Below are 14,420 nucleotides of genomic sequence, written 5' to 3' on the forward strand. Positions count from 1 at the left end.
TAAAACTACCTATTTCGCATATATCTACAATTATTTGCAATTGTGCTAATCTCAGAGGTTGATGCTGTGACCTGCAGTTGAGTGGGCTCTGAAACGCCGCCGTTGGAGATGAGCCATGTTTGTGAGCAATCACGCAATCCTCCCCCAAAACCAGCCCCTCGCCAGTGATACCGTCGCCGCATTAGCGACGACGTCAGCGCGATTGCACCCAGATCAGATGCCTCCGAAAACGGCATTATCGGGGCTACGATGGTCACTAACGCATCTAATTGTAATATTACCGGTTGCTTAACTATCTTTGGTGAAGTTTTGGCAGATTGGGGCCGGCTGAAAGAGATGGAGGCGCAAGGCGGCACGATGCTACTTTTACATGGCCTTCGTAATTTGAACACTTTTCTTTTTCTTTTTTAATTTTTCCGTCTTGTTTATTCATAGATTCATTTTCATCTTCTCTTGTTGCCATATTTCGAAACCATCATGGCGGGAAGCTCGGTGAAAGCACAGACTGTCCTGCTTCTCCACGGACCACGACAGGCATATCAGATTACCAATGACTATGATGTGCCGCTGTTGGTTGAGGACGACGAGACACTTATTCAGACATACACGATAGGCCTAAATCCGATAGACTGGAAAGCGCCGTAAGGATCTCGTCATTTTTCTTCAGGCGCTCAGTTGGGAAATTACAAAGCTAACGAACCTGGCCATTATACAGAGATTATAACTTTGGTATCGCAACTCTACCATATATAGCCGGACGAGAGTTAGCAGGACGAGTAGCTATCACTCCAAAGAGGAACTCTCGGTTAAGAGAAGGAGACCGGGTACGATATCCTCAAGTCAGAAAATATCACACTGCATATAGCATATTCTAACAGAGAGCCGAAATAGGTATTAGTAATTTCAACAGACTATCGCGATCTTAGAAAGGCTGCCTATCAAGAATACGTGGTTTCATCTGATTTTAATGTTGCAAGAATACCTCCTTCTATTTCATTTCAGCAAGCTGCCGGTCTAGGAGTTGCATTCTCTGCAGCAGCTATTACGTTAGGGATATGTATGGGAATCGACTTTGCATCTATCCTCGATGGACCGGATTTGTTGCAGCTCGTTCGTTCTGTTAAGCCAGAGACAATACCGGAAGATGTCAGGGCAGAGTGCCTCCACGGCATAACAGATGAAGAGAGGGCTGTTCCAGGGGACTGGGTAGCTGTATGGGGAGGTATGTGATGGCCTATCTTCGATATGGAACTTTCTTGATATGCTAACAAACGTCACTTCTTAGGATCATCAACATCAGCCAACATAACTGTACAACTTGCACGGCTGGCAGGGCTCAAAGTCATTACGATCGTCGACACAGCCAAGCATGGTCTTCGTATATCCGGCTGTTCCGCCCAAAGGCCGGACCTTCTTATCGACAGCCATGATACAGACCGTGCCGTCGATATTATTAACAAAAGTGTTGGTAGCCAACTTCGCTTCGCGCTTGATACTCGTGGACGAGACTCGGCTACAGTTTTACTCGAAGCTCTTACTCGTCAAAAGAGACTCAACGAGGCACCGCCTTCACCTCCCCAGACACCACGGGAATCAAAGACACAGACATCCCACCTCGTGGGGCTGACAGGATTGCCCAAAGAAACGGCTCCAGAGGGCATCGCTTATCACACCGTTCCTATCAAACTCTTTCACTCAGTTCCCGCCGTAGGCGAAGCGCTTGTGCTGTGGCTGGAAAGATTATTAGAGCAGGGCCTGATCAAGCCGCCGCCTATTATCGGAGTAGAGAGTGGCTTTGACGGCGTTAACAAGGGCTTGGATAGAATGAGATCTGGAGAAATCAGCGGAGGAAGACTGGTGGTTGATTTACTGGCTTAAAATGTGTGTTTTTTCTCTTCTTTGGACTACAGAAGCAGCATTCACAATAGACGGCTAATATCTAATCAAGAAGCCAAATTTATTTATTTACGCTTGCTATTGCTGCTATCTGATCATCATTTTCGGTTATCTTTTGTTTATTTTATTTACCATGGCCAATGTGCCCCGTTGATGCTGACAAGCTTCGCTGTATCGGCGTCTCGCTTGCCCTCAATGATATCTCGGCAACTCTCGCCACTTACACTCGGCTCAAGCGCACCCATTTTGCGGCGTTCTTCAGGCGACATCGAAAGTGATGTAGCCACGAACTCGGGATCGTATGCAAAGACTTTGATGCCGTGGTCCTTCAGATCGTAAGCATCGCATGCGGCAAGCATGTTGAGCGCAGACTTGCTCATGCGGTACTCAGTAGCCTGAACAGGATAGTATTTCGATTCGGGGTTCAGTTTATCAGCGATGGAGCCCAATCCACTCGACACATAGACGACTCGCTTCTCTTTGGTCTCATTCTCAGGCTGGACTATTAACAAAGGCTTGAATGCCTGGGTAACTGCGAACGGTGCAATGGTGTTGATCTCGAGTGTATTGCGAAGTCGTGTCAGTGCATCGGCGCTTTCGTCAACGATGCCGGCATTGTTGACGAGGAAATCCACTCGACCCGCCTCGGCCTTTACAGTTGCCGCGGCTTTAGCGATGGACTCGGGTGAAGAGACTTCTAGTTCGAGAACTGAGATGGAGCTGCCCTCACGAGGTGTTATCGTGGCTGCGGCAGCCTTGCCCTTCTCAAGATCACGAGCAGCGAGGAAGACGTGATAGGGAGTCTGAGACTCAACGAGAGCCTTGACAATCTCATAGCCAATGCCACGGTTGGCGCCTTTAATTACACGAGTTAGTTTGTTTTAGCTCGGCGGGATCGTCTAGATTGAGTGCTTACGCACCGGTAACAAGGACAACGCTTGGAGCCATGGTGTTTTAACGTCTGTTGAGTTTTGGATATGGGTAGCTATGTCAAAATATGATTCTTTATACTGTTCTCTATCTTATATCAATCGCAAGAGGGCCCTCTTTCTATCTTTATACCCTTTCTTTCTTTACCCTTAAAACAAGCTCACGACTCGCGCAGATACAGAAAAGCCCCCCTGTAATTGAAACTCAAGCTTGCCTAGCGCCAGCGATATCTCGTCCTCGGACTTAAGCCGTAATCACGGTTTAGGAAGTCTAACGGCTAGGCACACAACAATGGGATGTCAGTTTTCTCAATTAGTCATATTCACATCATAAGAAACAGATTAGCTCCGGACATAGACTCGTATTTCCCCTATTCTGCCATCACACTGAGGCGGAGAGGAGAGTTGAGAAATACCGAGTTGAGGCGGACTTTATAATACCGCATCACATTAATCAGGTACGGAGAGAGTAGTATGTATTAAGCAGAGGAAAATAGGTTCCGCCATGCATGTAATGATCTGCGGCAGTGCAGCATTTGTCATCTGAAATGCATGACAAAGAAGAGAGGATTCGGATGTAAAAGGCGAATAAACGCGAGGTGCGAGTCGCGAGGGGTCTTTTTATCCACCATGGACAAGAATTGGAAACTGCTCGATAAGAAGTCTTTGAAAAGGCAAAAGAGTATAAAAACAAGAGGAATATATATACACATTTTAAACTGCTGGATATGCCTGCAAATTCTCTGTATTTCTCTCTCGCGTGATCAATAATTTTACCATCTTGCTATCGTTCTTATTCCTACTTCGATAGGCCATCTATTTCTTCTTCTTCTTCTTTTTCTTTTTATATAGCTCAGTCAGAAATTACCTAAATTACCTCATCCAGAGGGTCTATAACAGCGGCGTTCATACTAACCGTCTAGACGGCTCTTGCTCCTGTGATTAGGTATCTTATAATGCTTGATATCGCACCAGTCCAATACCTAGGCAGTAAGATAAAGCGTGGGCACCTAATCAGCCGCAGTGGCGAACTAAACTACATGTAACACCAATACAAACCACCCTCTTCTGTGGCGCTAAAATACATTTAAAGCTCCGAACTTACTGAACGTTAGTAAAGCCGCTACATGTAAAGATACATGTATCTAATACATACTCACTTATTTCATATTTACTACGCATGCAACGGCCACTTAAAAAAAGAATAAAAAAAAACAAATAGCCTGAAAAAAGTAACATTTATGCTACAAATAAAGAGCTAGTCTCGTTATCCTCATCGTCAAATTCCTCACTATCAACGCCAACAACTTCATATCCATCTACAACTAATAGTTCTTCGTCTGAATCTATATCTTCATCATCGCTGCCATCGCCGTTTCGTCCGGTACCCTGGATATGCCCACGGCTGAAAGCTTTCACATCTGTTTTTTGTTTTTCGTTTGATAATGGTCTTATGAAGGCGATAGCAATATATAAAGGGGTCAGAATCTTGAATCGTATGGTCTTTGGATGCAGTTTGCTGATGGCCAATATCTGACCCTGCACCAATTGGTACTGTAGCTGCACCAGCATCCGCTTTCTCTCCAGCGACGCCGGTAGCTCGCTGTATGAAGCCTTCGCTAACTTTGGTTCCTTTTCCGAGAACTCGCAGCCCAGTTACCACCCAAATTCGCCTGTGTTTCACGTACCAAGGTATAGAAGTGAGAGGATGTGCGTCCGTAAGAGATAATGCCGTTTCGACGTAAAGTTTGCCCTCGCAGTTATATTTAATGTAGCTTTCAACCAAGCCTGAAAAGCAGTGTGGTGTGCATCAGATGACCCGTAGTTAATTTCTCCATGGGTGGGATCGTTCTTCAATGCATTTATTGGAATAGGAGCGGTCCCTTCGGTCAAAATTGCACTGTTAGGATCGGTATAGTCTGTTAATATCTGGCCAAGCTGGAGAACACCAGCAGGTGTGTAGTCCTGGTTTCCAGTCAGAATCCAAGTTTTCTTGTGCTTGAGTTGAGGCATCACGCGAAATAAGAGCTGGTACCCGTATGGTTTAGAGGGCGATAACTTTGTTGATATTTTTTAGTTTTATAAGCAAAGATATAAATGGCTATAAAGTTGTGAAACTCAAGAATGCTCAGACGACATTCATATAGACCTTCGATACATATATAATGTTAGGAAGATGGCTTGCATTAAAACTGTTGGGCCAAAAGATAGAACTATTCAAGTCATCCATCCGCGCTTCAAGCTGCAATACGATCCGTGCGTAAACGAGAAATGTCCATTATGCTCTTGATTGGTCATTTTGCAAGCTGCGGCATTTTATTTTACCGTGTGACCGTCGTATACATAGATAGTGACTACATGCAAATATTCGCATTTGCTTTTCCAACAGTGTATACCTAAGTAGTGTAGCCCTTCTCTCTGAATGGTAAACCTCATAGATAACTGTTCGGTTTTTATGGAATGGCATTGGCTAGAAAAAGACATCTAATATCACATCAGTATCTGCATACAACCCCCAGCATCACAGAAATGGTTTATTTCGGCCTCTATCACTTATATTTAGGGATTTCCTATTAAGAATATCTCGCCACCACCAAGATTTCCCCTCTTTCCTTCTCTCTAGTAATAGCCAAACTTTTACTCTAAACAGTTTGCCCTGCGCATCTCTAACTCTGATAAACAGAACCTTAGATAACTACATATACCTTGCGACCTGGCGGTATGGCTGACGAAAAAAGTGTTTGGTTCGAGATTCCTCGGAGATCATTTCCTGCTAGTGGGATACTGCAAGTTGTTCAGATTCTTACCAATCCTCTGAACCCTGAATCTGCATTATTTCGACCTTCATTTTCAAGATATATTTTGTCCTTCGAATATAATTAAAACGTAAAGTCACAACGCGGGCTAAGTTATTACGAAATCATGCGCTTTGTCTTTTCTAGTAGGCTCGGGGCGATTTTTCAACAACCAAGTCTGCAAATGCCATATTCGTAACAACTGTGCATTCAGCAGATAATGAGGAATAAACGGCCAGAACACTTATAGACATTCTTCTAGCATTAACCTAGGTTGTCCAATGAGTAAGCGAAGAGGGCATGATTGCGAAGAATAAATTCCGCTAAATATGTGCTAGCACCCAACTTGCCGCAGCGGGGCACAAGCTAGCTTAGCTACCCTTGCTTGGTCTTGGACAAACGCGTGCCAAAGCTTCGAATTTCATTCAACGTCAGTGCAAGCTACCAGCCAAGCAGTCTCCCGTCCACAAGAATATCTAATAATACTGCTCATGCTCATAAGATCTGTCGGTGTCTTCTTTCGGAATATTAATACTGCCCATTCCATATTATTTAAGAGAACAATGGCCTCTTCAGCCGTAATACCCCACAATGAAATCACAAAAGAGCAGTTCGCGTCTCATCTAAGCCAATATCCAGCTCTCCTTGAAGTCATATCAGAGTCCAAAGGTGGTATGTTGAATAGTCTCTCAAGCTTTGTTTCGTCGCATTGATATTCAATGTTCAATACCAATCATGTTGAATAAAAGAATAAAGAAAAAAATTGAGAGATCCTTTTGGCTAACATAGGTGGAAAACGCGGCGCGTGAATACAGCCAAAGATGGCCAAAAGACGCTCTCAGAGCTGGATCGCTTCCGCTATGTAGATGCCGTAGAGACATTCGACTTGAAGAATCCAAAGCGAGATATGGAACTTGAAGATATCAAGACATTGGTAGAATGGAAGCTGTAGGTTGCGATACCGATTTTCACTTATTGCCACTATTGTTCATCCATCGCGATCACAAGAGCTGCATATGCACATCTTCACTCGTATAAGATACACCTCTCATCTCACAACTCATTCCACACAACCCTACTATATACACGCAAAAGCTGAGTCAGAAACCTCTTTAAAAATCCAGACGGCACGGCAAATTTCGCCCAAAGCTCCTATCCCTCGTCTCCTCCAACCCCCCCGACACAGTCGCCCAAAGCCTCGACTTCGCCCGGAACTTCTACACCACATCAAAGGATGCCAGAGGCACAGTCAGGGCTCTCGCCAAGCTCAAGGGCATCGGGCCCGCCACGGCCTCTCTCCTCCTCTCCGTGCACGACGCCCAAAACGCCATCTTCTTTTCCGATGAGGCCTTCTACTGGCTGTGCTGCGGTGGGAAGAAAGCCACCATCAAGTATAATATCGACGAGTATGCGACTCTGCATGATGAGGCGGGAGCTTTGATCAAAAGGCTTGAGGTGTCGGCGACGGACATTGAAAAGGTGGCGTATGTTTTAATGAAAGGGTCAAGCATTGCCAAAGATTCAAAGGCAGATACAGCAAAGGCCAATGCCCCGGCCAAAGCATCAAATACAATCACCTCGGAGTCTAAAAAGCGAAAGTCAACTTCTAATGAAGGAAACGCGAAAACAGAGACAAAGGCAGAGGAAAAGGAAAAGACCTCGACTGAGGAAAACCCATTTGTGAGACGGTCGAAACGGCTCAGGAAGTAATGCTGGTGATATTAGCAAAGTTATGTTTTCTGTTGGAAGGTAATTAATTAGTAATTTATTGTACATTCATCGTTGGAGAAGAGTGCCGATATGAAACAAAGACGAAGCGCTAAAGAAGGTATGCGTGATATATACTCAATAGAATCGATTGAGATGAGTCAAAAGAAAAAAAGCTGTGAATTTGGCTCGACTAATTTACAAAGTCAGTCATGCGACTAAAACCAGATAACCATGCACGTCCCACAAGCCCTCCTACAACACTCATCCATGCAACTTTTGTCATTCTTTAGCTATCCCTACAGTGATACATCTAGTATTCTAGACAAGGAAGAGCCAGCGAATCAGCCAGGCGGGATTGAATATCCCTTAAGACCACGAGTCTTTTCTTTCTCACTGCAATACCCGGCCTTTGTTATAGCCCACAAATTTTGTAGGAGCAATATTTTGTTGCTTATCTCGACTTTCGGCTCTCGCCATCAACCTGAGTGGCGGCGTACTTATCACTGAGCTCATTATAAGCCTTGTTCAGCTGCTCAGCCTGCTTCTTCAGGTTCTGGAGGTCCTGCTCCTTCTTCTCGAGCTTCTCCCGGAGAGCAGCCAGCTCGCCAGGCTTTCCGGCAACGGCCAATTTCTCGCTCTCCTTGGCGTTCTTGTTGGTGCCCTCATACATCTTCACCTTGTCCTCCAGGCGCATCACCTCAAGGATCATGACGTAGGTGCGGTTAAGGATCAATGACAAGAATAGCGTGAAACCGCAGAGGTACATGTTGCGCTGAGAGTAAAACTTGCGGGCCTGGACCTCGAGACGCTCGGATCCCATGATAGCGGCGGCACTATTAAGACAGCCGTTAGCAAATTGACTTCATAGAGTTTCTCTTCTACTGCCCAGATCTAAACCAAGTCAAAACACGTACTTTCCCTTGGCGCTCTGCTCATGGGCAGCCATAAGCTCGACCTGGACCTTGTACACTCGGTTGACGCTGTCGATGAACAATATCAGGATGAAGACAAAGGTTATCTTCATCCAGTACTGCAATTTGGCCACGAGCGGGCTTTCGGAGATGAAGCTGTCAAAATATCACGTCAGAATATGCATCATATTGTCTAAAGCTGCTCTGTAGAGAAAACTCACGTAAAGATCTTTCGCTTGATCTTGAATGGTAGCGGCACAAGTAGCAGCATAAACAAGCCCATCTCGCCCATGAGGAGCGCAAACACCTTGTAGCCAGTTAGCCTAATCAATCCATCCAGCTTCGTAGCTATCAAAAGAAACGTACAAGACTGTAGTAGAGAGTCATGGTGATGTCGGGGCAATGGCCTCCAGATGTGAGCTACGATCTCGCTTTTTTATTTTCGGCGGGGGTAGCGGAAGATGCTCGAGAGAGCTCGGCAGTAGCCTCGATTCGGCAGAGCGCAGTAAGTAGGAATCAGCTTAGACGAAGAAAAATGTGATGAGTCTGCTAGATTTAGCAGCTCTATTTGAAGGTTGATGGAGGTGGAGGTTATGGAAAGATCAAAAAAAGAAAGAGAAGTTGAAATTCTAGGCAAAGTGTTCAGTTATCGTTTTGAACATGTGGGTTCGTTCAGGCACCTCCCAGCTACACAGCTCTGCGTCAATCGCCCACGTCATCGTTTATCGTTTTGTGGCTACTCGGCCCCCGCCCCCGCTACTGAAATGTGGCTTGTTTCAATCCAGCTTTCAGCGGATTGGCATCACGGCAACTGCTAAGGAAAGTGCTTATATTTTAGCTACAAGGCTATATATTTTGGCAACCTCTAAATTATATATGGTTAATTGACCGCCCACTTACACGTATTCCTCCACAAGTGAACGTAATCTGTGATGCGGCGGCCGTTTACTTGTCGTCGTATACTGTTAGTGTGCAGCAGGGCTCTGACCAAGGCACAACCAGGTCTGCGACTGCGCCACATTCCTTTGCCTGAACATACGTTTTTTTTTATACGTATCACCATCACATGCTTGCCTTGTTCTGTTTCATGGTGACTCCAATAATTTCATTTAGTTATGAGGACAGATATCAAATTTGGTCTTCATTTTCCATTATTAACATTATTTTCTAATTCATACAAACCAAAGCAATGCTATCCCCTTTACATTTACACTCTTTAATTCAGTTCGTGACTCCGGCCGGCCTACGTGATTGGTCTATAAGCAAGTAGTTCCATGTTGTGTGTTTTACAACTAGTACCCCTTTAACATCATTGCAATGATTCTTCGTCTCTGAATTTAGCAGGCAAACGTCTGTTCCGTGACGTCCTACTCCTCAATACTACATCTTGGTCCTCACTATCCTCAATTTCAATAGCATCTTCAGGTTCATGCCCTCGGCTCGCTCTGGTGTATTTCGGTGTTGCGCTGGGAGTAGACATAGGCGTATGTGTGAGAGCAGAGGCGTTGATGTGTGATTCCGGCTCAGACCGAGATTCCTGAGAAGCCGCGATTTGACTGGATTGAAGAGGCTGAGAAGACTGAGCGGACGCTTTATTTGGCTTAGGAACGATTCGAGGATGCTTCCTAGGCCGTCCGCTTCCAGGCCGAGCACCTCCGCGTTTGCTTCGCGGCTTTGGTTCGTCTGCTACCGGCGCCTTTACTGGAGTATCAGGCTCTTTTGTTCTCTGGGATCTTGTTGTTTGTCGAAGTCGCTTCGAGCCAAGAAGTGGCCCTCCTTCGGAGTCGAGACCAGATTCAGCAAGTGATGCCGCCTCTGTACCGGTTGGCTGATATTCCTCCTCCTCAGAGTCAGTTGAGTGATGGCGTTTTCGCTTGCGGGAGTGAGATTCTTTAATCATTCGCCTGACAGCCGCGGATTCATCGTCCGAGACTACCGAAATTTCCGCCAACTTTGCCGCTGGCCTCCCTACTGCTGGCCTCCCTACTGGCCTCGCTGTGGTTTCCTTGTTCTTTTTCGATTTTGGCGGCCTTCCGGCTGCTTTGTGCTCAATTTTAGGCACTTTCCGCGCCACTCGGTCACTTGTTTCGGCACGTTTTGGCCGGCCAGCCTTTCTGGGCACCTTTGGTTTTTCTCCAGATTTGTGATCAAGAAGTTTCTTGGTAAGATTTGGAAAATTTTCTCCATAATTAAAAAAGAGCTCCTCTCCAGCCTTGATATCCCTCAAAGCCGTAAATTTGATTCGGTATTCGCCGTTGACATAGAGAATTCGCGGGGTAATGTTGCACCCTTGTCTGTCATGTTCTGAAGCATGGTTGATATATCGGCTCAGGTTGCCGTAAATAGCAGCATCAACCCAGATACCCTCGTTTTCGAGTAGAGTAAATACGTATGATATGTTGGAATCCTCGTCAAATACGTCGCCACGTCTTGCCTCTCGGCGGACACCTTCATCGTGGGTGATCAGCTCCCCCACGTACTCGACAATAAATTCGTCTTGGGCAATATCTTCAGCAGTAAAGAGTCCGTAGCCAACTCCTTCGAGCTGACTTTGCCCGAGAAGAACAGTCTTGTGCCGGCCGCGTTGTAGATCGCAATTTTGACATCCTGTAGAGTGCAGCCAATAGTCGTCTGCGTTTGCAGGATCAGCACGTTCAAAAGCGCCGCATGAGCCACACAATTGGGGATCACACTCTCGGTTGAGCTGCACGCATATGCAGGGCTTCGTGAGGCATGATTTGCCTTGAGAGTGACAGGCACAACCTGTGAATTTATAAGAACAATTTGCCTCTGTACAGCCGCAGAATCTTTCGCACAAAACTCCCGCATCTACACATGGGCATATTTTTGGAGCACATGGGCCATCATGAGAGCAAGGTTCCAGCAACTCCCGCCGCTGATGCTCATGTGTAATTGTGTGATCTTGCCAGTCTCCCAAGAGCATCTTCCGCTTACGATCATACCATGATATGTTTCGTAATCGAGGAGGTTCCATGGGCTCCAGCTCAGGCATGCTGATGTTCAAGGACTGAAATTCTGCGTATACTTCATCGCAGTTTCGATTTAGGAATTCGGTGGCCAGACAGATGGGATCTATTTTAGTTTTGCTGAAATCCGTCGTGACGTACAAAGAGCGCAAGAGAATGCGTTCATCTTCAGACCATGGCTTCATCATTGCAGTCGGGTCGGGAGGGAGCTTCAGCCGATAGCACCTCCGTTCGCAAGGCTCGTTTGCAATATTATTTGCTCCAGCTGCCGCTGTTCGTTTCCTCTCCAAAACCTCCGACAAAGATGCGTAAGATGACAAGGAAAACGTGCGTTTCCAGTTCTTGATGTCATACTCGCCATGGTCGCAAGAATGGCTAAAGCAAATGAGACATCCCAAAATACAGTACGTGGCTAGATTGGATTCGGCAATTTCGTCTTCATTGTCTTGCTGAACAGCGGCGACTTCTTTAGCCGCAGTTTTATTGTCCGTAGCGCCGTCAGCAGATCCATCAATAAACAGAACTTTGCGTAGTTCAACCTGCTTATAGTCCACTTGATTCTCCTTAAAGACCAGTTGGAATGCATCCTTGAACATGTCTGCCGCTAACTGCGCTTCTGGTGTCAAGGCATTCCCATCGCTGTTGGATTTAAGAAGGTCCGCTTTTTGTCGAGGAGTCATGGAGTCGTCAGATGCTTGATTTTTCATGTATTTGATGAGAGTGGCCTTGTTGCAGAATGATATATTGAGTTCTTTGAGCCACATATCCAAGTAGAGAGAAAGAGCCGCAGCGCGTTCGGCTTGGATGATTGCCACATGTTTCTCGTCGCGATTCATGGGCTTGAACCCCGATTTGAGGTCAATGTCCTCCAGCTCTTTAAGCCAAAGGTTGTACTTGGCCTCTTCAGACCCCTCAAGATCTCGTAAATGGGGGACAAACGTCAACATGGTGTTGGGCATCAAGACATTCTTCTTGATTTCCACATGATGGAACCGATAGGAAGGAACAGCGTCCTTGTTAGTTTTAATGCAAACCACATTGTAACGTATATCCCGATAATCCTTCTTATTTTTGTTGTGCTGTTGGGCGAAGAGAGTCAATAAACGCAAATTCAAAAGACTGGGTAGAACAATGCTGAGTAGCTGACCTTGAACCTGATTTTGACTTGCTTGCCTTTGATTTCTGGATTTGGGTGAGGCTGGAGGTTCCGAAAGAGATCTAATCCATGATGCGTGCGCCATTCTCTACATTTTGCGGACTCAATTGCATGCGCGACGAGCTGAGAGTGGTCTCTCTGAACTTCTTGGTTGAATGTTCTTAGCTGATTGGAAAGTTTTTGGACAGTCCACTCTGTTATAGGAACAGTTCGACCATTGGGGGTCTGTACTACATCTGGCTGATGCTGACGCTCTCGCGACGGGGTTGTTGCTGAAGGGGGCGTCATATTGCCAGCCGGGTTGGTGTTTGATGCGTCACCAGATTGTTTTGGCGCCTCTGGCGCATATTCAGAAACGCGGTCTGCCAAGGGCAAGGACGCGCGATCAGGGAGCGCTTGAAGAGCCCAATCGCTGGCAGTCTCACTATTGACCTCACTTGTGCAGGGACCCAGCGGCGCAGGGGGAGCAGAAAAAGAATTTCTCTTCAAAGGAGGAGGACTGATGGGGCCTCTAGGTGAAGCCGCGACGCCAAATGGCGGCGGCAGCTTGCGGCTAATTAAGTCTGGACGGGACAAGTGGCTTGGTTCGCCATCTCCCGATTTCGTGAGTGCTGAGTCGCGGTTTATTGCTCCGTGGGGCATCATCCTTGTCTCTCGATATTAAAACGCCCTTTGCGCTGCAAACGACGTTGACTCCGTCTTGTATCACTGGAGAAGTGAGTTGCCTCTTCTGCAGCGGGCGTACGGAGAGCAGGGATTGTGAGATATGCGGCAGACTCGACTATGAATGAACGGCCAAGATACGCAAGAGAGTCCGCATGAGAAGCCTGGAAACAAGATCGCTGGGGAATCAAGACGCAAATCAACAATATAAATCAAAGCACGAAATTAAAACGGCATCGACCATGAGAGTCTCATTCATCAAGGCGGGCAAGCGTTCGGCGTAACTCATGCGAGGCTGGCTGACAATGGGCTTTGATGGAGATTTTGGCGAAATGAGTTGGTCGCTGTAGTACATGTATGTATTCCTGCGTCGTGCAACATGAGGCCACAAAACCCGGACCAGGCGGCAGCTATCCGCGATGACCGCTACAACGGAAAGGGGACCTCAGCAGAGCGTCTCCATGCAGTGCATGGCAGTTGTTTGTCGTCCGCTAATAATTGTAAATCTCGGCGCACGAGATTATGGGAACCGCGAAATCGAAATGCTTTTAAACCGCGTTGAATACCTTGGGCACGCGAGCTCTGGTTGGCTGCAATGTAGATTAGTCAGAGGTTACACTCCGAGTCCACAAAGAAAAGCTGCAGAGCTAGCCCCAATTTGGAGAGCGCGTTGGCCTCAGTGCTTTCATGCAGGAAGCCGCTCAAAGAAAGTTTCAAAGCAACGATGCAGATTAATTATTGCTTCTAAGAAAAGAAGGATGGCGTATATAACGATGATACGTAAATTGATACTATAGAATTTCCTGTCGCTCTTTTTCGGAGCTACGCATTGGGATATTTAGGCGCTGACAAAGCCTACGATTGAAGAATATCCCCCAGGAGCTTCTTACTGCGCTTTATAGCCATTCTACTTGCATAAAGTGCTCAGTGATATATAGAAAGTCCTAAAGATGGAAAGCTGCTCAATGAATAGATTTTAATTAGCAATTATCATATATTGACATCTGATTCGAAAATTTGACATGTAACGTCTTAGCTGAAACTTCACGATCATCAGCCAACAGGGAGTACAAATGTATTAGCTTTCTAGTCGATCTCAGTTCTCAGCGTACCCGGCCGGTCCCAGCATCGCGGATGTGGAGCACCATAATTTGTACCTGCATGAGCGTCTCAATGGAGCTCGTCTAGATATGGATTTGACAGCCAGCACTGGCACTACGGATGAGAAACGGTACTCTCAGTATCAGGGATTCACTTCAACGTTTGTAGATTTTGCATCTGATCTGCCTACGCCATGCCAACAGCAGACGTCAATGCCTGTACTTCGTACTACAGCCGCAAAAGTACACAAGGAGGTACAGAGCTGGCCTGCA

General features: G+C 46.3%; 6 protein-coding genes across 6 annotated transcripts; 2 read left to right on the forward strand and 4 right to left on the reverse strand.

Annotated features, from left to right (window-relative positions):
* Positions 1-219: 219 nt before the first annotated feature.
* Positions 220-1,878, forward strand: GGI43DRAFT_432092 (zinc-binding alcohol dehydrogenase family protein; the record flags this gene model as incomplete). Its single annotated transcript, XM_083209512.1, has 4 exons — positions 220-641; positions 716-824; positions 892-1,222; positions 1,286-1,878. Exons 1-4 carry the CDS (start codon positions 478-480, stop codon positions 1,876-1,878), a joined length of 1,197 nt encoding a protein of 398 aa, XP_083063193.1. The 5' UTR covers positions 220-477.
* Positions 1,879-1,945: 67 nt separating this feature from the next.
* On the reverse strand, positions 1,946-2,844 carry GGI43DRAFT_432094 (uncharacterized protein; the record flags this gene model as incomplete). Its single annotated transcript, XM_083209513.1, has 2 exons — positions 1,946-2,752; positions 2,817-2,844. The coding sequence occupies 2 exons, from the start codon at positions 2,842-2,844 to the stop codon at positions 2,025-2,027; spliced, it is 756 nt and encodes a 251-aa protein (XP_083063194.1). The 3' UTR covers positions 1,946-2,024.
* Positions 2,845-4,020: 1,176 nt separating this feature from the next.
* On the reverse strand, positions 4,021-5,070 carry GGI43DRAFT_397756 (uncharacterized protein). Its single transcript, XM_083205150.1, has one exon. It carries the CDS (start codon positions 4,836-4,838, stop codon positions 4,506-4,508), a length of 333 nt encoding a protein of 110 aa, XP_083063195.1. The 5' UTR covers positions 4,839-5,070; the 3' UTR covers positions 4,021-4,505.
* Positions 5,071-5,958: 888 nt separating this feature from the next.
* GGI43DRAFT_397759 (uncharacterized protein) lies at positions 5,959-7,411 on the forward strand. The gene is made up of 3 exons (XM_083205151.1): positions 5,959-6,292; positions 6,436-6,568; positions 6,745-7,411. The coding sequence occupies exons 1-3, from the start codon at positions 6,112-6,114 to the stop codon at positions 7,328-7,330; spliced, it is 900 nt and encodes a 299-aa protein (XP_083063196.1). The 5' UTR covers positions 5,959-6,111; the 3' UTR covers positions 7,331-7,411.
* A 73-nt stretch (positions 7,412-7,484) lies between these two features.
* Positions 7,485-9,068, reverse strand: GGI43DRAFT_397761 (B-cell receptor-associated protein 31-like-domain-containing protein). The gene is made up of 4 exons (XM_083205152.1): positions 8,608-9,068; positions 8,463-8,548; positions 8,245-8,397; positions 7,485-8,163 (listed from the first exon to the last, which is right to left on the reverse strand). The coding sequence occupies exons 1-4, from the start codon at positions 8,626-8,628 to the stop codon at positions 7,782-7,784; spliced, it is 642 nt and encodes a 213-aa protein (XP_083063197.1). The 5' UTR covers positions 8,629-9,068; the 3' UTR covers positions 7,485-7,781.
* A 281-nt stretch (positions 9,069-9,349) lies between these two features.
* GGI43DRAFT_397762 (uncharacterized protein) lies at positions 9,350-13,652 on the reverse strand. The gene is made up of 2 exons (XM_083205153.1): positions 12,376-13,652; positions 9,350-12,307 (listed from the first exon to the last, which is right to left on the reverse strand). The coding sequence occupies exons 1-2, from the start codon at positions 13,027-13,029 to the stop codon at positions 9,551-9,553; spliced, it is 3,411 nt and encodes a 1,136-aa protein (XP_083063198.1). The 5' UTR covers positions 13,030-13,652; the 3' UTR covers positions 9,350-9,550.
* Positions 13,653-14,420: the final 768 nt, after the last annotated feature.

The sequence above is a fragment of the Trichoderma evansii genome, assembly GCF_050947405.1.
Source record: "Trichoderma evansii strain SZMC 28006 chromosome Unknown GGI43scaffold_4, whole genome shotgun sequence".
NCBI classification, from domain to species: domain Eukaryota; kingdom Fungi; phylum Ascomycota; class Sordariomycetes; order Hypocreales; family Hypocreaceae; genus Trichoderma; species Trichoderma evansii.